Raw genomic sequence first — 27,989 nt, forward strand, 5'->3', positions numbered from 1 at the left:
CTCTATGTCTCTCTCCTCCTCTCCCTCTCTCTCTCTCCTCTCTCTCTCTATGTCTCTCTCTCCTCTCTCTCTCTCTATGTCTCTCTCTATGTCTCTCTCTCTCCTCTCTCTCTCTCTCTCTCTCTCTCTCTCCTCCTCTCTCTCTCTCTCTCTCTCTCTCTCTATGTCTCTCTCTCTCTCTCTGGAGCCTCTCCTCTCTCTCTCTCTCTCTGTTCTCTCTCTCTCTATGTCTCTCTCCCTCCTCCTCTCCATCTCTCTCTCATTATGTCTCATCTCTCTCTCTCTCTATGTCTCTCTCTTCCCTCTCTCTCTCCTCTCTCTCTCTATGTCTCTCTCCCTCCTCTCTCTCTCTCAGCGCTACATTGTATCGCTGCTCTGAGCCTTTGATCTTCACTCTGGAGCTTTTCTACCGGGGTCCGGTTCAGAGGAGTCCGGAGACCAGAGCTCTTCTCCCGGGTAAGTCCAGACTGCTCACCTGGTGGCCTGGTTCACCTGTAAGTCCAGTGACTTCAGGTGATCTGACTTAAGCCTGCAGACACGGGACACTTCACCTCCACCAGACTCCATTCACAGGTCACATTATGTAGTCATGAGGTCTGAAAACAGCCTCTATAAGGTTGTTGTTGTGGTTTATTTTGTGTTTTACAATAGAAAGAACAATTCGGCTGTGTTTATTTATACTGTAATATAACTGAACAGTGAGTGTATTTATTTTTGCTCTATAATGCTTTATAAAGAATACATATGGTCCTGCAGTGTGATTGTGATTGTGATATTATATATATATATATGGTGCATATATATATACATATGGTGCTGTTGTGTTGTTTACTATCCTGAGGCATTCTGACAGTATTCATAGCATTTCCTGCAGTGTGAGTGTGATATATATATATATATATATATATCATTATATTCCTAGTTTATTTTGTGTTTTACAATAGAAAGAACAATTCGGCTGTGTTTATTTAACTGAACAGTGAGTGTATTTTTTTTGCTCTATAAAAGAATACATATGGTTTATAAAGAATACATATGGTCCTGCAGTGTGATTGTGATATTATATATATAATATATATACATATGGTGCTGTTGTGTTGTTTACTCTCCTGAGGCATTCTGACAGTATTCATAGTATTTCCTGCAGTGTGATTGTGATATATATATATATATATATATATATATATATATATATCATTATATTCCTAGTTTATTTTGTGTTTTACAATAGAAAGAACAATTCGGCTGTGTTTATTTAACTGAACAGTGAGTGTATTTTTTTTGCTCCATAATGCTTTATAAAGAATACATATGGTCCTGCAGTGTGATTGTGATAATATATATATGGTGCATATATATACATATGGTGCTGTTGTGTTGTTTACTCTCCTGAGGCATTCTGACAGTATTCATAGTATTTCCTGCAGTGTGATTGTGATATTATATATATATATATATATATATATATATATATATATATATATATATATATATATATATCATTATATTCCTAGTTTATTTTGTTCAGTGAGCAAATAGAGACTCAGGATCAAGTTTATTTGTACTGTGTTTTTGGTGTTTACCCTCTAAAATACTCAAATAGTGATTTTCACTTTATCTGTGATGAGTTTTTACTGACTTAATGGTGCTTTATCTTTATTTATTTAATATCTTTAATTACTTGTAACACGTCTTTTGTGCTTCCTAGTGCTGATATTTCTTTTTCTGTTATTTATTGCTGTATTATTAATCCCTGAATTATTATTCTTATTATAACTCAGACTTTATGACGTTTAATCGTTTGTGGTTTGACACCTTCACAGTGTTAAGTGATTTATTTCTTCTACTATCTTCTTTGTAATGCAGCTTTGGATCTTGCAAATGAAATACTGGTTATTTTCTTGATTAACAAACTTATTATTGCTAATTAATAGTGACAGATGTCGTTCACAAGTTCCCAATACTTAAAATATTCAGTTAACTATCATGTGAGAGTATGAAAATTGGAAATATTTATATTTAAATAGCTGGAACAGGTGAATTCTTGTATTTTTTGTTTATAGAATTACTAAAACAATTAATCGATCATCAAAATTGTTATTTTAAAGATGTTTTTGTCCTTTTTTCTTTTATAACATAGATTTCAGTGGGTAGATTGAGAGAAACAACCGAAATATCAACATTGAACCTGTGACGCTGCAGCTACGTTAGTGCCACTATATACTATAATACACTAATACATGCACATAACATATTACCAGAGCACAAATTAAACTGCTTATGTCCAATCGGGAGTAAAAAAACAAACAAAAAACGACTATATTCAGTTTATAATGAACAGAAAAGCTCAGGATTCATCATCAGTATTTAGCAGGTTTTCAGGCCTCTGGGTGTTGAAGCTCACATGACGTGTCAACATCAACTCAAACAACCAACACTAGAAACTCATTAAGGTCACCTGCATTAAGGTCACATGGAAGGATAGGTGTGTGTTGCTCAAGAGCACTTCAGAAGGGTCAGGTCAGCTGCTGAAGTTTTTAAACCTGCAACTTTTGTGTCCTCTCTTACTACATTTCTTCTTTCTTTGCCTGTTTGAAAGGAAGACAATCTCCACCAGACTCCATTCAGAAATCTATTAATTTAAGCTTTAAGCTTTACTGGCACACTGTCATTCACATTTCTGCAACTTGACCTTTGACCTTTCTTTAATCATGGTCTTCTGATGAATTCAGCAAAAAGGAAATCCACCAAAATGCTTTTATTTTGATTAAAATGTCAGCTTTTATTGCAGTCATTCTGTATTTAATTAGAAGCTCTAACCTGGAAGGGAATCCTGAAACATTCTTCTGTTTTAACAAGTCAATAATTCAAATAAACTTGTGTTTAGTTAGTTGTAAACCTTTAATTTAAGTGCAGGAATACTTAATAAGTCTCGTCTTGAGAGTTTTTGTGATAATTTCAACAGATTGCACAATTTCTTTTCACATTTTAAGATGATTTAACCTTTAAAACTTCATTGTATTATGACGGAGACAAAGGTAGATACAGCTGCCTCATCACCTGTTATGTTAATTAAATTAGCATGACTTATAATGCATTTGATGAGTACTTTGTAGGAAAAGTATGGAAAGATCAGTGAAGAAGACACGACTAGAAAGACTCTGAATCTTTTGAAGTGAAAGTTGGAATTTCCCCTCCAGGACATTTACAACCAATAAAACCAGACCTGATTGTTGTAGCTGCCAAATTCAACCGTTACCGCCTCATGGGATCGACAGGTAAAACTGTTGTGATGAGTCACTTCCTGTTCTTGATTCCTGTTCAACAACACGTCATCCTGCCACCAGACTTCATGTTTGTTTTGCTGTATTTAATTGATTTACAGTCCATTCAGTGTGTGTGGTTTGGTTTCCACCAGCAGATGAACAGGTGTGTGTGTGTGTGTGTGTGGGGGGGTTGTGTCTCCGGTTGGTCCTCCCGGCCTCGGTGCTCCCTCATCGGGTCCAGCGGTCCGCCTGACCCCCTGACCCGCCTGGAGCTGGAGGTGAACGAGCTTCGGCGGGATGACATTTTAGATACAGGACGCTGTTTTGTGAACGTCTCTCTTGTCTTTCGGCTTTCTGTCGCCATGGTAACCCTTAGAGACCAGCGATGCTCGGCCAGAGTATGAAAACACAGCAGTAAACTTAATATCACACTTCCTCTGTTGAAAAGAGGAGCCAACAGTCTCTCAAAGACATTTAAAAAAAAAAAGGTTTTCTACTTTTTAAGACTTTATTTGGCACAACGGAGACCAGAATGTTTCGGCCAAAACTGATGTGTTTTTCATGCTAATGTTGTTTAAAAAGACATTCTGAGCCACATCAATGTGGGGGGTCCTCACTTCACCCCCGAATCACCATCACAACACACACAGACACATGTTTACTATTGTTTGTCTGGTAAATAAGACAGAGGCCTTCTTTTCATTGAGGAGTTTTATTTGGGTTTCCATGGTGACGAAGACTCTGTGTTTTTGCTGTGATGTGATTCTGGATGGTTTCTGGATAAACTTTGAAATTGTTTTTGGAAATAGTTTGTACATAGTTTCAGGGATCATTTGTTAGTAGATCCTTGGATAGTTTGGTTGATATTTATTGGTAATTTATGGATAGATTATTGGATGGTTTCTTGGATATTAATTGGTATATTTCTGGTAGATTCCTAGATGGTTTCTTTAATAGTTATTGGTTAATTCTTGGTAGATTGTTGATTGGTTTCATGGATAATAATTGGGTTGATTCCTGGATTAATTCTTGGACATTTATTGTTTATTTCTGGGTAAAAGTTGAATGGTTTCTTGGACTTTCTTGGTTATTTCTAGGTAGATTGTTGAATTGTTTGTTGGATTATAATTGATACATTTTTTGTAGATTATAAAATGTTTTCTTAGATAATTATTGGGTAGATTCTTGGATGGTTTCTTGGATATTGATTGGTAAATTTTAGGTAAATTCTTCGATGGGTTCTTAGATAATTATTGGGTAGATTCCTAGATGGTTTCTTTAATATTTATTGGTTAATTCTGGGTAGATTGTTCAGTGGTTTCTTGGATAATAATTGGTACAATCTTGTTAGATTATAAAACGGTTTCTTAGATAGTAATTGGGTTGATTCCTGGATGAATTCTTGTACATTTATTGGTTATTTCTAGGTAGATTGTTGAATTGTTTGTTGGAAAATAATTGATACATTTTGGTAGATTATAAGATGTTTTCTTAGATAATTATTGGGTAGATTCTTGGATGGTTTCTTGGATATTAATTGGTCAATTTCAGGTAAATTCTTTGATCGGTTCTTAGATAGTTATTGGTTAATTCTGGGTAGATTGTAAAGTAGTTTCTTGCATAATAATTGGTCAAATCTCTGTAGTTTATAAGATGGTTTCTTAGCTAGTAATTGGTTACATTCGTGGATGGTTTTTGGATATAAATTGGTTATTTCTAGGTAGATTGTTGAATTGTTTGTTGGATAATAATAATAATATGAACAGGATAATCATTGGTAAAATCTCTGTAGTTTATAAGATGTTTTCTTAGATAATTATTGGGTAAATTCTTGGATGGTTTCTTGGACATTTGCTGGTTATTTCTGGGTAGATTGTTGCATCAAAAATTCATGTGTCATTTGTTCCCTCTATAGTTGTTTCTAAGCTGCATTCATGTTTTTTGTTGGTTTCTTTTTCTAGAGAGGTTTTAGGTCAATTGGACTGGAATAGTTTCTGTAATATTTTAAGTAGTTTCTGAATAATTTCTCATAAAGATGTTCCGATAGCATTTTATCCTTCCTTATACCTGAACTTGCGTATCAGCCGATACTGAGTACCGACCGATACCAGTGCGTTAAAAAACTCATCGCCTTTCTACTGGTTGGTTTTTGCGGTGTAAAATATTTACAAATAGCTGACATTATGCTAACTCTAGCTAACGTTACATTCTCCGCTAGAACCTGCATGATCGGTACTGCACATGTGCAACTCTCAATGGTAATTAAATAGTTCCATCATTGCTTTCAGGCACAGTTTTTTTCGTAGTAGATGATGGAAGTATCTAACAAAGGAACTGTCTGGCTTCTTTCTCATCTTTATCAATCGGGGAGGATGGGCTGATCAGGTAGCGGATCGGTTATCGTATCGGTCATTGGATCGGTTATCGGATCAATGGATAGACTAGCTTACTTGCCGATAGACGATCCAGAATTTCTTGGCCAATTTGTGGAGAGGTCATTTCTAACGTTTACTTTGTTTGTTTCGTTGGTGGAGAAGGTCTGGATTATTTATGGGATGCATCTTTGGACGGTTTCTTATCTTTGATCGTAAAAGTTCTTGAACTTGGTTTGGTTTTTAATTTGTCTATTGGCGTCTGGATGGTTTCTTGTGCAGCTTTCAGTGATTTTCTGGATATCTAAAAACCGAAGCTCACATATATTCCGTCTGCTGACCGACTTCTGTAATCCTCAAACTGAGGCGTTAGGAGATCTGTCACTGCTGGAGAAATTGTGAGGAGATAATCCGTCAGACTGCTGAGCAACAAACCAGCCGATCTGTAAACCTGAAGAAATCACAAGAGAGAGAGAGGAGAAACATTTAAAGCCTGATGTGACTCACGAGTTGCTGTCTGGAGCAGTTTCCTCCCTGATGGTCTAATTCACCCAACAGCGTCACCGCGATGCTGTCGGATGTTAATCACACGTTCCTCTGCTTTAAAAGATGATATATTAATAATAATATGTTTTCTGTGCTGCAACGGCTGCTTTTCCATTTGCTGTTTTAACACTTTCCTGAGTGACTCATTTGTTGTTTGATTTAATCATCAGAAAAACTAAATTCTTTAATATTTTAATGCCTTAAGAACCAAAGAAATAACATAAAAACATATAAAAGGGAAGTTGCATTTCAAGCCTCATATACATCCCCTTGTACATTAAGAATCACACATTATAATAATGGAAAGAAATGGAAAGAAATTGGATAATATTGTCGAATAATTCACCAAAATTCAGAACAAACTCCAGCTGATAAATCAGGAATTAATCAGGTATTTATGGCTAAAAAAATATTCAGGGAACTTTGATTTAGAGTGTGATTTGGTACCAGAACCCTTTGAGGACTTTCTTTTAAGTAAAGTAAAAAGGTTACATTAATGCCAGTGTGGCTTTCTGATAATTCACGTTTATATTTGTTCAATATATTATTTTAAAAACCTTTCTTTATATTTACTGAGTGTGTTTTGTATATAAGTCCTCATGACAGTAAGTAATATATCTTTTACTGCAATACAACAATTTTTTGAATTCTTAATCACATTTGACTTTCTTTTACTTAAAACAAACTTTGGCTACTTTCATGTTAAAATAGATTTTAAACTCTATTAGATGTTTTAAAGCCGACCAATCGAGTCTTCAATTTAATGAACAGGGAGTTTGTTGGTTCTTTTGAAGTTTTTGCATACGTATTTCGCCAGACTTCCACACAGTAACTTATATATTTATATATATGGAATATGCACATGGAAATAATTGAGTGTAACATGCAGAAACTCAAACTGTATTGGTAGAAAGTGGTCAGAAGAAAACCTTCGTCTCAGTCTGGAAACTATCTGAACTCGACCTCAGTGGATTAGACCTCAGTGTCTCGTCTGTCAAACCACCACTTATTTTGTCCCCGACTCACCATCGTGGATTTAAAACTTTCATATTAGTTTCATATTAAAATGCCAGAGACAGTTTGGTTTTTTTTCCGCCGACTCACTGGAGAAACTTCAGAATTGAAACGACAGCTGGAAAAAGGCATTAAAATAACTGACAGCTGAAGCAGAGAACCGATGGCGATGGTGATTTTTATTTAAAGGCTACTTTTCATTTAGAGAATGGACAACGTCTCCGTCCACTCCCTGTTGTATCTGGAGACGTTTTGTCCTGTGAAAGTCCACCAGCAGCTCTTTGTTCTCGTTTGCTTGTGTTGGAGGTGGTTCACCTGTGTCCGAGACACACCTGAGGACCGCTGAGTCATCTGGAAATGACTGGCAGTTTTATGAGCTGTAGATTATCATTAATACTGCTGTTCTTCTTTTTTTTAGAGCTTTTTCCGCTATATTTATATATTTTTTTTACATTCAAAGCTTTTATTGAGGTTTTTTTGAAAGCTTAAAATGTCTGTTGTCATATTTTATGATGTCGTCAGCCCTAAAAAAGTGGAAATATTTGATTTTATGTTACTGTGGTTATATAAATGTAAATGATGGTGCTGTTAGATTGCTGCTAGACCGCCCAGTTAATACAGACTGTGCCCCCTTTGTGTTTTTCGACTGCAATAAAAAGCATTGTGTTTGAAAGGCTAAACGCCAACAATTATCGATTGTAGCTGGATATTTCGTGAGATAAAAACATGTTTTGAATTTTCTTTTTCTTTAATACATTTGAACTTTTCGACTTTCCAACGCTCTATATTGATTTTAGTGCAGCCTGATCAAGTGTTGCATTCAAATGTTGATTTAGAATGAAGGAAAATACCAAAACCACCAATAGTTTAGTTTGTAAATTTATACAGATTATATTATAAATACAATAAAGAGACATTTATTCTGTCAGCTTCTCACACGGTTTCATTTAAAGTCTCAATAAAGTCCAATATTGTCCCAAAAAAACAGTAACGATTAGAGAAAAGTCCAAAAACCTTCGTGTTTCAGAATTACGTTTCTTCTTCTCTCTCTTCAATAAATCCCATCACGACCCCTCAGATTGATCCGGTGACCCTTTGGAGGGGCCCAACCCCTAGATTGTGAACCCCCAGACTAAACTATCAACCTGTTTATAAAGTATTTCAAAGTATCTCCACCTGTAGCAGGTATAACGGTACAATACTGCATCAGGATTAACTATCTAATAATGTAACTTATACTAATATATCAGTCACAGGAGATATTTTACTTCATAATTAGTACTTTAACTGTAATACTCTGAGTACTTTTACCAGCTATACAACCTCTTAGAATCCCCTCCAGGTGAGAAATCATCCCTCGTATAATAATAACTCGTAGCATGAGTCATCTTTAGTCCTGAGGTCACATTGTTTGTTCAGGGAAAGGTGTGTGTGTGTGTGTGTGTGTGTGTGTGTGTGTGTGTGTGTGTGTGTGTGTGTGTGTGTGTGTGTGTGTGTGTGTGTGTGTGTGTGTGTGTGTGTGTGTGTGTGTGTGTGTGTGTGTGTGTGTGAGGAGAGGTCAAATTAATTTGTAGTGTAAATATTTGTCAGTGTACTATTTCTCAAACAGGTTCGCAGTGACTTTTGTGTGTGTGTTTGTGTGTGTTTTTAATGTACACACTTTCACTGTTCGCCATGTCGGCTTCCCAGTACAGTTCCAGTGAGCGTTGCCACGGCAACCAGTGACCGCCATATCACCTCCCAGTTGTTACAGTGATAGCAGTACTTTAAATGTATTAATACTTTTACAGTAACATAACGTTTTTGCAGTGTGGTATTAGTACTTTTACTGTAACAGAATATTTTTTTCAGTTTAATATTAGTACTTTTACTGACAGAGTATTTTTATAGTTGTATAAGTACTTTAAATATATTAATACTTTTACTGTAGCAGAGTATTTTTACAGTGTGGTTTCAGGACTTTAAAAGTTATATTATTTTTGCAGTGTGGTATTGGTACTTTTAGTGTAATAATATTTTTACAGTGTAGTATCAGCATTTTTATTGTAATAGTATTTTTACAGTTCGGTATTTATGCTTTTGCTAACATAATATTTTTATGTGATATCAGTACTTTAAATGTAATAGTATTTTTGCAGTGTGGTATTGTTACTTTTACTCTTACATACTATTTTAAAGGGTGGTATTAGTACTTTTACTTTAATAGTATTTTTACAGCTTGGTGTTAGTACTTTTACTAACAGAGTAATTTACAGTCTAGCATCAGTACCTTTACTGTAATAGTATTTTTCAGTGTAGTATAAGTACTGTACTGCAGTAATGGATCTAAATACTTCCTCTCTGGTCTCAGTATTCGGGTCACTGAAGGAATGTGGAGCGAAGAGAAGCTGAATGTGTGAAACGTCAGAACTGGGTCGACTCAGAATCTAAACCAACAAAGAGAGAGAGGCGTTCGTTTCAGCGGCTCGGCACATTTCCCAGCATGCATCAGAATCCCAGACACCCGAAGGTGTCAGCTGAGAGTCGTGAAAGCATCTGGAGCTGATGTGAAAACTCTGAGAGACAATTTAAACTGAAGAGACAGTTTAGTGTAAAAATACACAGTGATGTAGAAGTACTCTGCTTTTTTTACTCAAGTAAAAGTACCATTAACAACTTGTAAAAATACTACAATACAAGTGAACGTCATGCTCTAAAAATCTACCAAAGTTTATTACTATTTAAAGATAAATTTGCTATTTCAAAAGTATATAAAAAGTAAAAGTACTTTCTTCTACTATGTCTCTTGTGTGCACTTTACCCTATGCTGCTGTAATCCTGCACATTTCCCCGCTGCGGGACTAATAAAGGATTATCTTATCTTATCTTATCTTATTTTATGTACTAGTAGTGTTAGTACAGTAGTTGTAGTAATACCAGTAGTACTCTTTTATTAGTAGGAGTAGCAACAATGTAAAAATACACAGTGATGAAGAAGTACTCTGATCCTTTACTCAAATAAAAGTACCATTAACAACATGTAAAAATACTACATTACAAGTAAAACTCACGCTTTAATAATCTACAAAAGTTAACAACTATTACAAGTATTTAAAAAAGTAAAAGTACTTGCAGAAAAACCGCTCCTGTGCATGAAATACTAGTTGTAGTAAAACAGTAGTTGTAGTAATACTAGTAGCAATCGTGATAGTTTTAAAAGTAGTAACTGTCACAATAATGTAGCCAGAGAAGTACTAATGCCAGTGGTAGTATTAGTAATAGTAGTACTACATAGAATAGTTGTTTTAGTACTTTATTATAGAATAAATAGCAGTAGTATTACTACAACAATAGCAGCAGCAGCAGAATACTACAAATAGTTTTGGTAGTAGTTAGTAATAGTAATATTCATAGAAGTGACGTATAGTAGTAGTAGTAGTAGTAGTAGTAGTAGTAGTAGTAGTAGTAGTAGAAGTAGTATTAGCCAACACATACAAAACATTACAAATATTCAAAAGTAATACTAGAACTTGTTATATCAGCAGTAGTAGTTTTTCTAGGAGCAGTAGTAATACTACTACTACTAGTTTTGGTAGTAGTAGATGATGAAGTAGTACAAGTTCAAAAAGTAGTGGTTGTAGTAGTAATACTAGTAGTAGTAGTAGTTAAAGCCACACTAGTACAAATAGTTTTAATACTAGAAGTTGTCGTAATAATACTAGTGGCAGGAGTACTAATACTGCCAGTGGTAGAGGTAGTACGTATACTAATGGTAATAGTACTACAATACTTTTGATAACAAAGTTTTCATTCATCAGTTCACTCTCTGACTCATCATCAACCCAACGACCTCGTCACCCAATCAGAACCCTCCGTGTGAACCGGGTCATTCTATTTATACATTCCGAGTCGTGTGATTGGACGACGTCGATGATGTTTTTTTTTTTAATGGACACCCAGAAAACAAGCTGTAGAAAAGGGATGAGAGTGAAAACAGATCAAACAGAAACCGTGACCCCGATGCTGTCGTCTGACAAGTAAACAAACCGCCATTGTTTGTAACCACGGTGATCGGTGGCACGCTGAGCGGTTGCCACGGTAGTGAGTGGCGGCCCTGCTCCCTGGCATCTAAACCACAAACACACACACACACACATGAGGCACAAAACTCCATTGCAAATTATGTTAATTAAGTGTTTTATCATCTTTTTTTAGCTAATTTATCAAACCAATAAAAATAAAAGATATTATTTTGAAGTATTAACATGTTCTTGGAAATTCAGCTCAACAAAAGTCACCAAATAATAGTTCTTTAAATGGAAACACAAAGAGAATTAATCATAACAAACGCAATATGTTGTCACTATAACACAAATAACGTAACCTTTTCCTACTAAATGCTTATTTAAAATATATATGTGTCGTGTTAACTGTTCAAACATATAAAGATATCCAATTACATATCAAACAAGATGAAGAAAAACATAAGAAAGTCACATTTCAGAAGCTTAAACCCTTTGAATTGATCCCATTTCTGCTTTAAAATGACTAATCAATTATCAAAACTGTTATTAATTCAATTTTAGTTGATTGACTAAACATTTAAACTGCTAATAAATGCAGCTTTATTCAAGATATATTGTATTTTGTACCTGCCCAACTTTATATATGTGACTATGCAACCTTTAAAAACACAATACTTAAACAATTGAATAGGTCTTAAATAGTTCAATATTTATAATAATTTAAATCAAACTAATTCAAAAAAATGCAATGAAAGTAAGATTTTTGGTTAAAACAGATTAGAACAAGAACCAAGTCCAGAAGTCATTAGAAAAATAACCACATTTACACTGGAAATTAACATAAAAACCTTTGTAAAAATAGAAAATAACAAAGAATAAATCTTATCAAACTCAAAATTCTACTAATATAACAGCTGGTTTCTGGATCAAAATGTGAGCCGAATTTCTCAGCAGACCCGAAATATTTAAAATAAGTGTTGAGTCATCACCAACGAATCACTCAGTTGTGCCCATGAGCAAGGCAGCATACATTCACTACATTTTTAAATGGAGTTTGAAGGATTACGCAACAGTCATCTTTAATTCATCAGCAGGACGTGTACATTTATATCGACATGTTTCCAGAACTTCACACGGGGGAATGTGTGTGTGTGTGTGTGTGTGTGTGTGTGTGTGTGTGTGTGTGTGTGTGTGTGTGTGTGTGTGTGTGTGTGTGTGTGTGTGTGTGTGTGTGTGTGTGTGTGTGTTAAATAATTAAGCAGTGCAGGAATTTAGTCCAAACGTGATGTAAGCCATATATGGACTTCCTGGTACAAAGGGGTTTTCCTGTACAGTGGAGTAAACACAGCAGTTTAGATTAGTTATAAGTAGAAACAAAACTGTAAATATTCTTATTATTGTGACTAATAACCAATTAAAAGAGACATGTTCACCATCTTAGTTTAGCGTGTTAGCATGCTAACTATCAGTAAACACAAAGTACAGCTGAGGCTGATGGGAATGTTGTTAGTTCTGCAGATATTTGATCATAAACAAAGTATTGGACACATGAAAATGTTGACCTCATGGTGGAAGAGTCAGTAGATCATCAAAGTTTTAACGGTCCATCCTCTGGGGAACAGGAATGATGAATTTAATGCCAATCCATCCAGTAGTTGTTGAGATATTTCACTAATGATTATTTATGTCAACCTCATGGTGGCGCCAGAGAAAAAGGTCAAAGGGGCACTAAAGTCAGTACGATTCATCCTCTGGGGAACATGAATCTTTGTACCAAATTTTATGCCAATCAATCAAACAGTTGTTGAGATATTCCAATCTGGACATCGCCATCACGACGCTAACGTGCTAATAACCATTAGCTGAGTGAACAACGCTTCAACAAAATTGGGACATTTTGAAACTATTTTTAATTAAATTAAGAAATTACACAAATACTGATGTTTTAAAAAGAGAAAATCTAAATTTAAACAGTTTGTTTCTTCTCTAAATAGACGACAAATGGCCCAACGTTTCTGTTCCAGCACAAAACATTGATTGTTTAATTAATTAAAATGGTTGTTTTCCGTTTTTAGCCTTTTTATTTTGTTTAACATGCCCCATAAAGTAATTTATTTGTATCTTATTATATTTTTCATATGTGGTCTCTCTAGTGTTAAGTCAGTTTCTAGCTCTTCTCTTAATTTCCCCTTTTATGTTGCTGTAGTTTGCCTTTTTTTTTTACTTTGAAAAGCACTTTGAACTTCATTTGTATGAGAGGTGATATACAAATAACCTCTATGTTCTTCATTCTTTCACAATAAAAGCATCAGATGTTTTTTGTGGAGCAGGTGGGAATGAAGTGTGTTTGATCGTTCACAGAAAACAAACAAAACCAGGTTTCAGGTGGAGAAACACTGACCTTTGTGTCCTACGTGACATAAAGGAAAATGTTTGACATAAAGTTATTAATTAGTTTTAATTACAACACATGTTTGAAAGCGACACAATGAACACTGGGAATAAAAACAGCTTTAGTATTTATTAACGTGGTCGTGTGCCACATGGATTTTTCCGAGTCATTAATCTCTGCCAGCTGAACAGATTTCCCTCCGATACGATCAATTAAATCTGCTTTAGAATTAATTTAATAAATGATCCGCTTCCTGAATGTTATCTGAAGCCATAAGACCCAAAAATTCACTTTTATTGGTTTTTATTTTTTGTGTTTTTGTTTCTGCAGCAGCTGAAATTACACCACCAGAAAGTACATGTACTCAAATACTATACTTAAGTACAAATTTGAAGTACTTTGTCTTTTCTGTTCATGCTACTTTATTAGACATGTTGTACTTTTTACTTCACTAAGTGTATCCGACAGCTTTAGTGCGTAAATTAATTTATTAAAGAATATACAAAGAGTTAATTAAATACGTTTTGTTAAAGAGAAAATACTCAACAGCTGAAATTATTACTCCATTAATCAATTAGTCGATTTATTGGCAACTATTTTGATGGTTAAAGTGCCTTTCCTTTTAATATTGTTAATAATTTTAATGTATTAAAAATGCTAATAGTATTAAGGTATTAGCAACAATAGCATTTTTTTAGTAATGATGCTAATAATTTTAATTTATTTGTAATAATATGAACAATGCCGAATTTGGGCTCTGGTTAATTATGAAGGCATTTCTCACTATTTTCACCATTTTTAAAAACCAAAAATGACATTAAATCTGCATTTTATTGTAGATTTATGGGCAAATAACTCCACATTAAATAAACAATCGTTGCTTTAACACTTTCGTTTATGTTCGGATTAAACAAACTGTTAATCAGTGAGCTCTAGAGGTGCTGGAAGGTGAATTTTGTTAACCTTTTGAAAGAGCCAGGCTAGCTGTTTCCCTCTGTTTCCAGTCTTTATGCTAAGCTAAGCTAACTGGCAGCCTTATAGTTAATATACAGACTCTCCGAATATATCCCAAAATTGTGTACTTTTACTACAAAGTACAACGTTTTTCTCACTTTACTTTCTCTTAATTTCTCTCCAGCTCTCTCCTCTTCTGACCTTTGACCCCTTCATGACCTTCCGATGTCCCTAAAGCGATGACCCGCCGTCACCATCGTCGCCATGGTCACCCATCGCCAAGGTGACCCACCCGTCTCCCAGAAAACCTCCCTCCTCCTCACCTTTTGCTGCCGTCCAATCGGCCGCGGGGATGCACGTGATGGGCAGCGTCTCACCGGCCAATGAGAGGGAGGGATTCTTCCTCCAGGTGGGAGGCGTGGCCTTCACCGAGCAGACGTCAGGATTTAATGATATCGAAGGTGACAGGACGAAACTTTGTCAACCTCCACCACCTCCACCACCTCCTCCTCCACCTCCTCCACCTCCACCACCTCCTCCTCCTCTGCTGGGAGACCCTGGAGAAGGCCTGAAGAAGAAGAGGAGGGTGAGGAGTTTCTTTTGGAAAACGATACCAGAGGATCAGGTGAGGAGGTCACAGGTCGTCATAATGGATCTTTATTACATTGTGAAGGTGTGTGTGTGTGTGTGTGTGTGTGTGTGTGTGTGTGTGTGTGTGTGTGTGTGTGTGTGTGTGTGTGTGTGTGTGTGTGTGTGTACATTGTAGTCTTTACCTGTCTGCTGCCCTTTTTTTGTATTTGTGGAAAGAATGTGTCATCCTTCACCAATATCCATTCAAAGAAATGAATATTTTACGCTGCCTTGCTCATGGGCAAATTTCAGTCATTGGTAGACCACGACTAAACACTTATTCTAAAATCTCTTGGGTCTGCTGAGTAATTCGGCACACATCTGGACCCAGAAACCAGATGTTTCACAGCTGTTTTCTTTCCATTTCCTGTTTAAATGTTCATTTTATTGTTGTATTTTCATTGTTTTTCATTCTAATCTAATACAGAAAGATGTATAATTTCACTTTTATATCATTTAGTGGTTTTTAGTTTCATTTGAATTTCTCTTATGTATATATATGTATACATGATACGATGTTATGGTGATACTTATGTCACGACACAATGTTGTAAAGACACTTCAGTCACGATACCATATTATCGCGATACTAATGTCATAATACGATATTATCATAATATTTAAGTCAAGGTATGATATTATCGTGATACTTATGAATATATGTGTGTGTGTGTGTGTTTCTCAGGTGAAGGGGCGGGCCAACATGTGGACTCTGGGTCGGGTGCAGCAGCAGTACCAGATAGACGTCCGGACCATCGAGGAGCTGTTTGGTCAATCAAACGCCAAGGCCACGCCCACAAGAGGAGGCACGACCAGGAGCTCCTTCAGGGAGGCCAAAGAGGAGGTGTGTGTGTGTGTGTGTGTGTGTGTGTGTGTGTGTGTGTGTGTGTGTTAAAGGTGTGTGTGTGGACAGTTTCCACCTGGGCTCAAAGTGACACCTGTTCACCTTTACCTCCCTCTCAGGTTTCCATTCTGGACTCTAAACGAGGGATGAACATCGGGATTTTCCTCAAACAGTTCAAGAGGTAAATGTATTCAGAGTTCACCTCGTTACCTGAAGATAAATGAGTTCAGAACTCCATAAAATCCCCCAAGAAAAGAAACAAAATGTCTGAAAACCACATGTGTACAAGTACATGTACTGTACTAGTTAAATACTGTACTCAAGATCCTTTATTTATGTAGAAGTACCACACTATAAAAATACTTCTTTACTAGTAGAAAGTCCTGAATTTAAAAGCATTGTATGAGCTTCTTTTAACGACTCTATTTACAGTAATATAGTTCAGTCCAGTGGTTCCCAACCTAAGGGTCGGGCCCCTCCAAAGGGCCGCCAGATAAATCTGAGGGGTCCTGAGAAAATTGTATTTATTTTAGTTTGACTTTTCTCTGCTTTGTTTTTGAGAAATGTTGAATAATGTTACGTCTTTGAGACTCAAACTGTTATTTTTATGAAACCATGTGAGAAAAATATGTTTTTCAGATATCTGAAACGTGACGAGGAGACGCAACTAGATGATGTTTTTTAGTAAGAAGTCGAAACTATAACAGGTTAACATTTTTTATGTGTTTTTATGTAAAATCTTCACCTGAAAAGTAACTAAGTGGAGTAATAAGTAAAATATTTATCTCTTAAATAAAGTGAAGAAGAAGTGTAATGTAGCATGAAATAGAAATACTATAATTGTATAAAAGTATAAGTACCTCAAAATTGCTGAAATGAAAAGGAAAGCTGGGTTTCTGCATAAAGGTCACAGGTTTGATTCCCAGATGGAAATTTTACATGAAGACTGATTATCTCCTCTGTGACCCCGGGGGTAACAGCGGACAGAGAGGGTGTGTGTGTGTGTGTGTGTGTGTGTGTGTGTGTGTGTGTGTGTGTGTGTGTGTGTGTGTGTGTGTGTGTGTGTGTGTGTGTGTGTGTGATGGCGTGATGTGTGTCCCCGCCCTCCTCCCGGGTGTTGTGGGTAAACATGTGGTGATGATGGCAGCGTGTTATGAAGTAACGCAGACAGAGACTCATTAACATGCAACTGTTTCCAATAACACAGAGGAAGTCCACGGATCATTAGTGACCCCCCCCCCACCCTCTGACCCCGTGACCCCTCGGGCCCTTGGGTTGAACCTCTTTAAATGTCACTGATAGAAAGAAATAACTATGTAACATTTAATATGATATTATGTTTAATATTTAGAAATGTATATTTTATAAACAAATAAAAAGAAAATCAAAACTTCAACAATTAATCACAAGAAGACCAGGAGAGATACAAAAGATTCAAAAGGACCACAGAGACAAAAAGATACGACTACAAAGAGACATAATACAAGTACAAGGACACATAAAAAGACTACAAGGAGACATAAAAAGACTACAAGGAGACATAATACGACTACAAGGAGACATAAAGCCACTACAAAGAGACACATAAAATGACCAAAAGAGACACAAAGACATAAAATAAAGCCACTACTTGAAGAAAAAAACTACTTGAAGAAAAAAAAATTACACAAATATATGTTGATGAATAACTTTAACAAACACTGTAGAACATTTCTTTTACATTTCTAAAGTCAGATGTTTGGTTTGGTGACACGGACGGAGTCACAAAGTGTCCTGAATGTGTTGATGTTGAAGACACTGAGCGACATGGAGGCATGAGGGACGCACGGTGCTGCAGTGTTTTTAAAAAACAAATGTAAATATAACTGTGAGTCTAACGTCACTGTCCTCAGTGTTGTCATGGTGATAAAACATTTCATATGCTGTGTTAGTTTTATTCACATAAATGTTAATTTACAGGAAACTGTTCAGAGATCCTCTTTAAAACACAAGTTGTCCATATTTAGAAGACTTGAAAGTCCTTTAAAACATTAAATGTTCAAAAGAAAGTAAAAAAACGCCTAAATCTCAAGTTCCCAGAGCCAAATTATATCTTTATATATTTACATCTTATTAAAAACAGTCCAAAACACAAATATTTTACTTTTACAAAGTAATAAAACGAGACGAAATGAAACATTTCTGATTAATAAATGACTTAAAAAGATTAATGAATTATCAAAATATATGAAGTTTAAATGACCACTAAGAGATGCATAAAAGAACTACAAGGAGACATAAAATAACTACAAGGAGACATAAAATAACCACAAGGAGACATAAATAACCACAAGGAGACATAAAATAACTACAAGGAGACATAAAATAACTACAAGGAGACATATAATAACCACAAGGAGACATAAAAGAACTACAAGGAGACATAAAATGATTACAAGGAGACATAAATATAACATTTATCTAAATATATGAAGTTTATTCTCTAATAGTGAAATGTATAATCCTTCCTCGTCCTCTTTCAGGTCCAATCAGACGATAGTAGATGATATTCGGCATGGCAACAGCGAGGCGTACGGGGCGGAGCCTCTGAGAGAGCTGCTGAAGATGCTGCCGGAGAAGGAGGAGGTAACACACACACACACACACACACACACACACACACACACACACACACACACACACACACACACACACACACACACACACACATCATTCTTCTTCTTCTTCTTCTTCTTCTTCTTCTTCTTCTTCTTCTTCTTCTTCTTCTTCATCTTCTTCACGTGTTTCCTCTCCTGAAGGTGAAGAAGCTGAAGTCGTACCACGGCGACGTCTCTAAGCTCTCATTGGCCGATTCCTTCGTCTACCTGCTGATCCAGCTCCCCAGGTGAGAGGAGGAGCTCAGAGTTGACCTTTGACCTTTTTTATTATTTTATTTATTTTAAATTTTGTATGTCCAAAGTTTCCTTTTATTTTTTTTAACAGTATTTTTCTGTATTTTTTATTTTTATTATTAAATATTATATTACTATATTATTTTTTATCTTTTATTTGATTTCTTTATCATTTCTTGTCTTTGATGGAGGGAATTCTACATGATCTTTATTTAATTAAAAAACGCTTTTTAAACGGTTTATTGTTATATATTGTCATTTTAGTCTTTTTATTTTATAAATTAAAATAATCCACTATTGTAAAAATACTCTGTTACAGTAAATGTAGTAATACACACAGTACAAATACTGATACAGTAAAAGTACATATACCACACAGGTATTAGTACTTTTACATTCTAATAATATAATATAAGAATTTTATTTGAATATTTTTATTATTTATTATTATTATATATTTTTTATATACATATATATTTTTTTCTCCATGATTTTATTTAATTTAAAAAAAACTTTTTGGTGGGATTTATTATTATATATTGCAATTTTTGTCTTTTTATTAAAAAAAATCAGCGTTTTATTTCACATTATTTTTATTATCTTATAATTGTATTATATTTTATATTTATTACAAATACAGATATATAAAGCTTATACTGATATCTTTATATGAGCTGTGATTCTTTTTCAAATTGCCGTTTTTTTGTGGATCTCTGGATCTCTTATACTGCTCCAAATAACAAATAAAGACTCTTAAACAGAACAAACTCAGCGTTTCTGTTAACAGCAGATGGTGTGAAAGAATAATGAGTCGTGAAACAGAGAGGCTGATGGGAGTTTTTTAATTTGAATACAAGAGAGAAGAAAGAGACAATAATCAGCATTAGAATGTCTTTTATTCATCCTGATGTCACATCATTATGAGCTCAAACTGTCTTGCATTCATATTAAATATGAATTAATAATTATTTCACGTCTTTTTTAGTTACTCGGTCCGTATCGAGTCGATGCTGCTGAAAGAGGAGTTTCCTGGAGCGTGTGAGGTCATAAAACGAGACATCAACATCCTCCGAACCGCCACCAAAGGTACCAGATGTTTAAATTAAAGGATATATTCTATATTTATCTCATCGTACTTTAACTTTATTATGTTTCTTATTCTATAAACACAAAATCTACTTCCTGTCTGTCTGTCTTCTTTATCTCTACATCTGTTTATTTTTCTTTTTTTCCACTTTAAAGCGTTTTTTGGGGCATTTTTTAAATAAAATATGAGAAATAATATTTATAAAAATATATAATAAACTTATTCTTTAAAAACATTTAATTCAGAATTTGTAAGTTTGTCAATTGTTTCCACTTTAAACATTTTTTGGGGGCATTTCTTTAATAAAATATAAGAAATAAGAATTATAAAAATATAAAATAGACATATTATTTAAATAAAATGTAATTCAGAGTTTGTAGTTTTGTCTATATATTCTTTCTGCTTCATGCAAAGTGAGACTCCAGCTTCATAAATCAAACTCACACTTTGACTATTTTTAGCAGCGTGTGTGTGAACTTGATAACAGTCTGAACAGTCCGTAACCTCACACACTAAGGTGAGAAAACAGGTTTCAGGATTATGAGGTGTTTTTTCTTAATTTTGTGTGAAGATGTTTTTTATTCTGTCTCGTCTTTAATCTTCTTTTTTTCTCCACATGATGATTTTGTTTGTTTGTTTGTGTTGAGGTGAATAAAGACTTGTTTCTCCTGCAGAGCTGATGTGTTGTGAGGAGCTTCATGCTGTTCTCCACCTGGTGCTGCAGGCCGGAAACATCCTCAACGCCGTGAGTGGATTCATGAATAATTATAACAGGAACAAAGAGTGGAGGAGGGGAGTGGAGGTAAAGGGAGGGTTCAGAGGTGTGCTGTCTGGAGTCATGCGTGTGATTGAGGTTGTTTTGTATCATTTGTAGTAATTTATTGTCTTTTTAATGTATTTTTTTAGTAGTTGTAGTCCATTGAGGCTGTTTTTTTTATCATTTGTAGTCATTTTCTGGGGTGTTATGATGTATCCGTGGTTGTCTTGCATCTCTTTCTAGTTATATTGTGTTTCTACTTAGTCATTCTGCTTGTTTTTGAGGTTATTTTGTCACTCATTGTGGTTGTTTTGTATGATTTTTGTAGTTCTTTTTGTAGTAGTTTGATATATCTGTGGTTGTCTTGCGTTGTTTTGCATCGCTCTCTGGTGATTTTGTCTCTTTGTGGTTGTTTTCTGTCTCTTTTCTTTTGTCTTGCATCCTTTGTAGTCCTTTTGTGTTCCTTTTGTGTCCTTTTGTGTTCCTTTGTAATTGTTTCGCATCTTTTTCTGGTTATTTTATGTTTCTTCGTGGCTGTTATGTGTCTCTTTGCTGTGTTTTTTGTCATTTTTTGGTTGTTTTTCATCTCTGTGTTGCTGTATTATGTAGTAATTTTTCATGTATTTTTTGTTTTGCATCCTTTTCTGTCAATGTTATGTTTCTTTGTATTCGTCTTCTGCCTCTTTGTTGTGTTTTTGTGTCTCTTTGTTGTCCTTTTGACTGACTTTCCAGGAAGAAATGTTAAAAGTCAGTACCATACAGACTATTAACTAGTTGTTAAATATATGTAGTACAATGTTTTACTTTGATTTGAAGTATAAAGTAACAAAAATGGAAGCACTCAAGTGAAATAACAGTAAGTTAGAAATGTACTTGAGTAAATGTTCTTAGTTGCTTTCCATTATTGGATTATTAATCACAGACTCTCAAGCCTTTTAATGCAGCGTGAAGTGTTTGTGTCTAATAACTGTGTTGTTCTGTGTGGGTGTTTTTTGTGTGTGTGTTTTGTGTGTGTGTGTTTTGTGTTTGTGTGTTTGTGTTTGTGTGTGTGTAACAGGGAGGTTATGCAGGAAACGCGGCGGGTTTCAAGCTGTCGTCCCTTCTGTCTCTGGCCGACACCAAGGCCAACAAACCGGGAATGAACCTGCTGCACTTTGTCGCTCTGGTCAGTAACCTGTATATGTGTGTTGTACTTTTATTTAATTACATTTATTTAATGTATTTATTTGCCATGAAAAGTGCACATTTTCTTATATGTAGCAGAGTTAGCTTCGAGCTAATTTGTAGTTTCTGTGCAGGAGACAGAGGATAACATCTCTATCTTTGTGAGGATCAACTTGATCTTTATAGAGAGGACATTTTGAGAGTTTGTTATGATTTAAAACCTGTGTTACGGTGATTAAGTTTAAGTTTAGAGTTGATGAGGTCTTCTCATGTTGTACTAAATCTTTCTTTCTCCTTCAGGAAGCCCAGAAAAAAGACACCAAGCTGTTGGAGTTTCCTCAGAAGTTGAATCACGTCCAGCCGGCCTCCAGGTCAGACATTCACATTATTCACACATTAAACACTACGTTTCCCATCAGCCATCAGTTTAACGTCCCTTCCAGGAGGAGATTTAGTACATAAATGATATATATATTTTGTAGGATCTCCTTGGAAACGCTGGATGCTGAGCTTCAGTGGCAGACGTCTCGAACGGGCTCAATAGAGGAAAACATCCGGAGAGACTCGGAGCTGCTGCAGCAACTCGACAACTTCCTGCAGGTACAACTAACACATACTGCACTCAGTTAGTACTTTACGTGTAGTACTGTGTTTTCACGCCTGTGTTTGTGTGTTTTCTCAGTCGGCGACCTCGTCTCTCTGCTCGCTGCGTGTCGGCCGTCAGCAGCTGAAGAACGAAGGCAGCGAACTGATCGACTTCTTCTGTGAAGACAGAGAGACGTTCAGACTGGACGACTGCTTCAGCATCTTCAACACCTTCTGCTGCAGGTTCACCGCCGCCGCCAAGGTGAGACCACCACAACAACCACAACAACAACAACAACAACAACCACAAACACAACAACAACAACAACAACAACATAAACTACAACAACAACAACAACAACACAACCACAACAACAACATAAACTACAACAACAAAACCACAACAACAACAACACAACAACAACAACAACAACAACAACCACAACAACATAAACTACAACAACAACAACAACATAAACTACAACAACAACATAAACTACAACAACAACAACAACATAAACTGCAATGATATGAAATACAAAAAAAATATATAAAAAGAATGTAAATAGCCCCACACCCCCCACACAAACTAAATAAAGAAAGAAAGAAAAAAAGAAAAGAAAGAAAATATTATAAAAAATTACACAAAAATACTGTTAAAAGAAAAAAGAAACTTTGGACATACAAGAAAATAAAAAAATCAATAAGATTTATTTTTTTAATTGAATAAAAATCATGTAAAATATTCCCTATACACACAGAACATAAACAATAAAAAACTACTACAACAACGACAAGAATGTACACGAGAAGCTGACAGATAAAGTATGTTGATGTCATATTTATATGGAAGTTGTGGAGGAAGAATTCAGATACTTTGGGGAAGTAAAAGTACAAATACCACACAGTAAAAATACTCTGTTACAGCAAAGATACTAATATCACACAGTAAAAAAACTTTGTTACAATAAAGGTACAAGTGCTGCACAGTAAAAAGTACTAATATACACACAGTTAAAATACTCTGTTACAGTAAAAGTACTAATACCAAACAGCAAAGAAACTCTGTTAGATAAAGTATTTATATCGCACAGTAAAAAATACTCTGTTAGAGTAAAAGTAGAAATACCACAGCTATATTAAAGTACTCATACCACACAGTAAAATAAAACTCTATAACAGTAAAAGTACTAAATACCACACAGTAAATACTCTGTTAAAATAACCCCTGACCCTAAAGCCTGGAAATTAACTAAAGCTGTCAGATAAATTGTTGTTGAGTAGAAAAGAAATTGTATTTAAGTACATTAAATGTTGCAGTTGTCATCCCTGGAGTCGTGTCATTTTCATATTTCAAAACACTTTGTATAGATAGTTGACCTCTGCTGCCACCTGCTGTTCAAATAAACAGATTCTAGTTTAGAAAAATGACATAAATCCATTTCTCTCTGAAGGAGAACACGGAGCGGGAGGCGAAGGAGGCGGCCCGTTGCCGTCGGTTACAGCAGCTGGAGGAGCAGAAGCGTCACTCGTGGGCCGGCAGTGAGGAGGTGAGAGGTCAAACTCTCAGATAAACACAAACACACAAACAAAAAAACAGCCTGAAGAGTGACGAGTGTTTTTGTATCCGCAGGTCGACGGAGCGTTCAGGTTGCGCTGCCGCAGTGAGACAGACATGTCAGTCGCCGTGACGATGAACGACGACGCCCGTCTGCTGATGGAGCTCCTCTCTCCGAAGTTCGGCCAGCGTTCGCTCTTCAACAACTCCCACAATCCACCAGGAGGGAGACGTTCAGGGAGTTTGCGGCGCTCCAGGAAGTCGCCGTCCAGCTCGCTGTTTGTCACCGGCGACCGTGAACTCAGTGCGCTCCTGGGGTCGACGACCTCTGAGCCCAAAGAGGCGAGGACGACTTTTCTATCGGACTCTACGGAAGTTAGGAGTCCGGGAGTTTCCGCTAGGACTCGACCGCAGTTGGCGCCGCGATCCCCGTCCTCAAACCAAACAACCGCCACTTACCTCAGCAACGACACGGATACGGTCCAAACTACCTCTGATTCCAACCAGCTGTCCGACCACAACAACAACAACGGAAAAGATCGACTCGCCGTTGAGGCGCTTTCGGACCCTCGATCTGGTTCGAAGTCCGATCTCGCCAATATGAACAAAGCTGATCAGGATTTTCGTGGACGGGACGCAGGAAACATGTTGGTGGTTGCGGAGAAATGCATTTTGGTGCCGGAGCTGAAGGTTTTCGATGTCGACGGTAGCAACAGAGACATGACGGCGCTGGATAACGCTCAGATTGGGAACGCAGAAGAAAAAGAGGAAGAGGAGGAAAGAGGAGAGGAAGAGGTGGTGGTTTGGTGCGTGACGGGTGTTTGCGAGGCCGCCGGCGAGCTCGCAAACTCCGCCGATGATGCCTGCACGAAAACCGAGCAGGATGTCGATCAAGAAAGGAGCCGGCGAGCTTCCTCTGCTTCGGCCAATCGCCAAACGCCTTCAGAACCTCAACCGGCCAATGAGAAGCCAGTGCCTGAACCAATCAGCAGCCAACCGGTGCCTGTCCCCCGCCGGGACGATCCGTCGCATCCCAACTCTTCTCCGATGTGGCGGCCGACGGCAGCCAAAGGGGCGCCTGCTGTCGGTGCTGGGGTTGGTAAAGAAAGAGCCAATCAGAGGGCAAAAGGAGAGGGCTCGACCAATGAGAAGAGAGGTGTGGAGATCGTCCCAAAAGGAGAGAAGAGTGGAAACAAAACTGCTTCCTGTCGAACAGACGGAGATTCTTCCACTAAAGGAAAGGCAGAATCGGCAAGTTCGTCTAAGTCGTCCACCAAGAACCTCCCTACCTCTAAAAGCAGACCCGCCAGGACGAAACCCATCCGCATCCACCGCATCCGCCGCCGCATCCGCCGCCGCATCCGCCGCCGCATCCGCCGCCAACAAGACCAAAGCGATCCGCACGCTCACAAACAGCGAGAACCAGAGCATGAGGCGCATCGTTCCGATCTCCAGGACCATCCGAGGCGCTCCAACTCCCGGCAAACATCCCGACAAGCCTCCCGGCCGCCAGCGAGGCTCCTCCGTTGCCGTGGCGACAACCTCCAACCTCGACACCACCTCCTTTCGACGAGGAGATGGACCAGCGACCGCGCCGTCATCCCGCCGCTCCAGCGTCCACAAAACGCCTGACCCAAAGGTTTCGGATACTCGAAAGCCGAACCAGGAAGTTCAAAGGAGGCCGTCGGTCCGAAAGCCCGTAGCGGTAAAACCCAAACCGCCGCCGGAGGAGAAGATGTGTCGCTCCACGCTGAGGTCGCTTTCACAAGGAGGTGGAGAAGGAGGCAGCATCAGTGCTCCTGTTACTCCTTTGCACCGAGCCGGAACTCCTTCGTCATCGCCGCTTCCTAGTTTCGCCCGAAGCACCGCCTCCTCTTCTTTCAGACGGGGCCAAACCCCGCTAACTCCTCCTCCTCCTCATTCACCCCACACTGGCTCAGTCTCCTCCCTTAAATCCTCCGTCCACACCACCACCACCACCTCCTCCTCCTACGTCGCTCCATCCGGCTCCACCTCGCCTTTCACCAGAACCGGCTCGCTGAGAGTCTCCGACCCCCTCAAACCCTCCTCCACCTCCTCCTCCTCCTCCACCTCCTCCGCCCTGAGGAGGTCTCAGAGCATCAGGGCTCCTCCTCGCTCGCCGCTCAACGACCCTCTGGCTCCCCCTAAAGGCCACCGGCGGAACGACAGCGGCACCTTCTCCGACAAGTCCGCCCACTCCAGAGACTCGGGCAAGTCCTCCAGGCCGAGCTGGAGATAACAGGAGGAGTCTGAGGCTGCATTCCAACACCAAGGCTAAGTGGCTCCTACTCTTTCCTCCTTTACTGGAGGTAAAGGATACATTCCAATATGAAGAATAGACTCATATTTATGCAGGAAGGAAGGAAAAGCAAAAATCTCAAGGTCTGCTGGAGGTTAAGGTCCAATATAAAGCACAGAGACTAAGGTTGAGAGTCTTGGTACCAACATTAATTTGTCTCCTCTCATGCTGGTGGTAAAAGGACGCATTCCATTCTAAAGCACTACATTATGTCCACTTTAAAGGGAAAGTGTCAATCAAATAATCAATATAAGTTTAAGTGTTTGCTATATTTAGATTATTTTCACCACTTTACCATCTGACGGGGAACTTAATCTGTTATCTTTGCTCTTTTCAAACCCACCAGACTCCATTAACGAAAACAGCAATTTAACCTCTCAGACCACAGGAGTTGCTGGTTCTACCGCTGCATGGATCGCTTACTTTGTTGGTGTTATTGTGTGACTTTGGTGTTTAAAAAGGGTTAGTTAAGATTCACCAAAGTCACACAACAACACAGGTAGTTGAGTAGTAACTAAAAGATCCGAGGCAGCGGTAGAACAGAACTCCTGTGTTCTGAGAGGTTAGATGACTGTTTTTGTCAATGGAGTCTGGTGGGAGAGAGCTCATAGATAACAGCTTCAGATCCGCTTTGCAGAACATCAAAGTAAAGCTGTGAAAATATTGTAAATATGGAGAATCAACTCTACAAAACACACTTCAAACATCTCAACTATCCCTTTAAAGGATGAGGGATGTTTTAGCATCGACACAAAAAACAGACTCCAACGTTTTAGTGCTGAAACAATAACTCGAATAAACAAATTTGTCGTTCTGGAGGCAAAATTAACATAAATTCTTACTTTTATAGCCGCAAAGCTTCATTGTCGTGGCTCCATTTGTTAAAATTCACCAAGAACAGAAAAGAAAAGCTTCTGACTGAAATAATGTGTTTAACTCCACCAAGATGTCAGCTTCATTACTATTTATACATTATTTAACTTTTAAAAGTTCACCAAGCCTCCTGTTATTAGAATAAATGCATTGACTCCCAAATAACGCTGCATGAATTTTGTTTATCAAGACAAATATTTTGCATTAACAAAAAAATGAAGCATCAAAAAAGATGAAGGAAAGAAATAAATGTGTAACAAGATTGTTATTAAAAAACAATAATGATTGACTGAATCTCCTCCTGATTTAATTTTCTATTTAATTTTATGTCTTAAATTTTGATTTTGCACCTTTAACTTTAGCTAACCAAGCTGAGGAATCTCTGTACATGTGGCCTGATTAAAATAGAAATGATATTATTGTATTTAAATAAAGAATAAATAGATAAATCACAGAAGAGAATCATGAGGTTTAAAGACGAGGAGATTTTTTTTAAAGCATCTCTGATTCAGAGTCTGCAGTGCCAAGTTTGTTTATATGAAGATATTTGTATGTTTATGTATTTATGTACGTATGAAGTCAATATTTGATATATGTTTAAATATATACTGTCTACTAATTAAAAAAACATTATTCCTCCAACACGCTTTGTCTCTGTTCATCAGAGGTTTTTATTTATTATTCTGCTGCATGTTTCTGTCACAAGAAATGATATTTAACACCTGGATTCAA

General features: G+C 37.2%; 1 protein-coding gene across 1 annotated transcript; it reads left to right on the forward strand.

Annotated features, from left to right (window-relative positions):
- Nucleotides 1-370: 370 nt before the first annotated feature.
- LOC129093413 (FH2 domain-containing protein 1-like) lies at nucleotides 371-27,989 on the forward strand. Its single transcript, XM_054601429.1, has 15 exons — nucleotides 371-456; nucleotides 14,733-15,173; nucleotides 15,864-16,022; nucleotides 16,142-16,203; nucleotides 18,545-18,647; nucleotides 18,821-18,906; nucleotides 19,899-19,999; nucleotides 20,675-20,745; nucleotides 21,815-21,922; nucleotides 22,222-22,292; nucleotides 22,404-22,521; nucleotides 22,604-22,768; nucleotides 23,961-24,056; nucleotides 24,140-25,382; nucleotides 25,417-27,989. The coding sequence occupies exons 2-15, from the start codon at nucleotides 14,901-14,903 to the stop codon at nucleotides 26,322-26,324; spliced, it is 3,564 nt and encodes a 1,187-aa protein (XP_054457404.1). The 5' UTR covers nucleotides 371-456; nucleotides 14,733-14,900; the 3' UTR covers nucleotides 26,325-27,989.

This window comes from Anoplopoma fimbria, chromosome 7 (genome assembly GCF_027596085.1).
Source record: "Anoplopoma fimbria isolate UVic2021 breed Golden Eagle Sablefish chromosome 7, Afim_UVic_2022, whole genome shotgun sequence".
NCBI lineage: Eukaryota > Metazoa > Chordata > Actinopteri > Perciformes > Anoplopomatidae > Anoplopoma > Anoplopoma fimbria.